This window comes from Zootermopsis nevadensis, unplaced genomic scaffold, assembly GCF_977971745.1.
Source record: "Zootermopsis nevadensis isolate Lab colony 2312 unplaced genomic scaffold, Znev_1.0 Znev_ptg000031l, whole genome shotgun sequence".
In the NCBI taxonomy this organism is placed as follows: Eukaryota; Metazoa; Arthropoda; class Insecta; order Blattodea; family Termopsidae; genus Zootermopsis; species Zootermopsis nevadensis.
The window spans coordinates 5,943,242-5,944,379 of NW_028259163.1; the positions used below are offsets into that span (position 1 = coordinate 5,943,242).

The 1,138-nt window shown below is 31.3% G+C and overlaps 1 protein-coding gene across 2 annotated transcripts in view; it reads left to right on the forward strand.

Annotated features, from left to right (window-relative positions):
• LOC110839796 (pancreatic lipase-related protein 2) overlaps positions 1–1,138 on the forward strand; it is a 33,437-nt gene that overhangs the window by 21,537 nt on the left and 10,762 nt on the right. For both annotated transcript variants that reach the window (XM_087359397.1, XM_022084305.2), the window contains one exon: positions 312–551. In XM_087359397.1, the coding sequence (XP_087215523.1) occupies positions 312–551 (240 nt within the window). The remainder of the gene's footprint in view (positions 1–311; positions 552–1,138) is intronic.

Below are 1,138 nucleotides of genomic sequence, written 5' to 3' on the forward strand. Positions count from 1 at the left end.
AGGGATAATGAAAACAAATTCTGGTTGCGACTGTGTAGCTCTTATGGACATTAGAGCTATGCACAAGTAGATTAGATTCAAATTAATGTTACAATTAGAATGTTTGTTTCAAATGGGTTAAATAATAATTCATATTGTTTCCTTCAGCTGCTCTGTACACAAAATATTATGTACAGCTGCTCTGTACATAATATTTTGTGAAAGCACTCAAGACTTAGTCATTTATAAAAATATAACGTTATACCTACTTTGATAGTAGTGTAATTAATTTTGGAATAAAAATGGATGTTTTATTGATAATTACCATCCAGGTCTTGATCCAGCAGAACCCCACTTCAGTAAGACAGATCCAATTGTCCGCCTGGACCCTACAGATGCAGATTTTGTAGACGTAATTCATACAGATGCTGGACCATTCCTCAGTGGAGGGCTGGGTATCTTGCAGCCTGTTGGACATGTGGATTTCTACCCTAATGGTGGAATTGAACAACCTGGGTGTCGTAAAAGTGTTATGTCATACATGGCAAAAGGAAGCGGCAGTTTCTATACAGGTAAACAAATGTGTGACTGTGTTCAGCCACATGTTCAGAGTGTAAATCTAAATGTTATTTTACACATGAAGCTTGAATATAAACTGGGTTTTATTTATGCAACTTTTTCTGTATATATGATAAAGAATTATATTCAATATTTTATGGCTTTCCATACCATGTAGCTTGTAATTCTTTAATGTATATTAATAGAATGAGCTTTTATTCATAAAAACTGTTGGTGTTAATACAGGTTAAGTAGTTTTGTTTTGTCAGTATTAAAATGCTTAATGTGCAGATTACATTTGCCCAACAATCATATTTATAACAAATATACACTTAAGTTTTGTTTAAAATAACCTCAGTGATTTCTTCCCTTCTTCTCACACTTTTAATAAATTTGCTACATTTAAATTTTGTATAATCAATTTTATTCACCGTCTTTACACAAGCTTATATATTGTTAAAATCACATAAAATTATAACATTTCTTCATTTAATATTGTTACATTTTAAAATGACGACATGTTTCGATGTTCATTCCATCATCGTCAGGTCCATCAATTACAATTTAAAATCTGTTGCAACAGATTTTAAATTGTAATTGA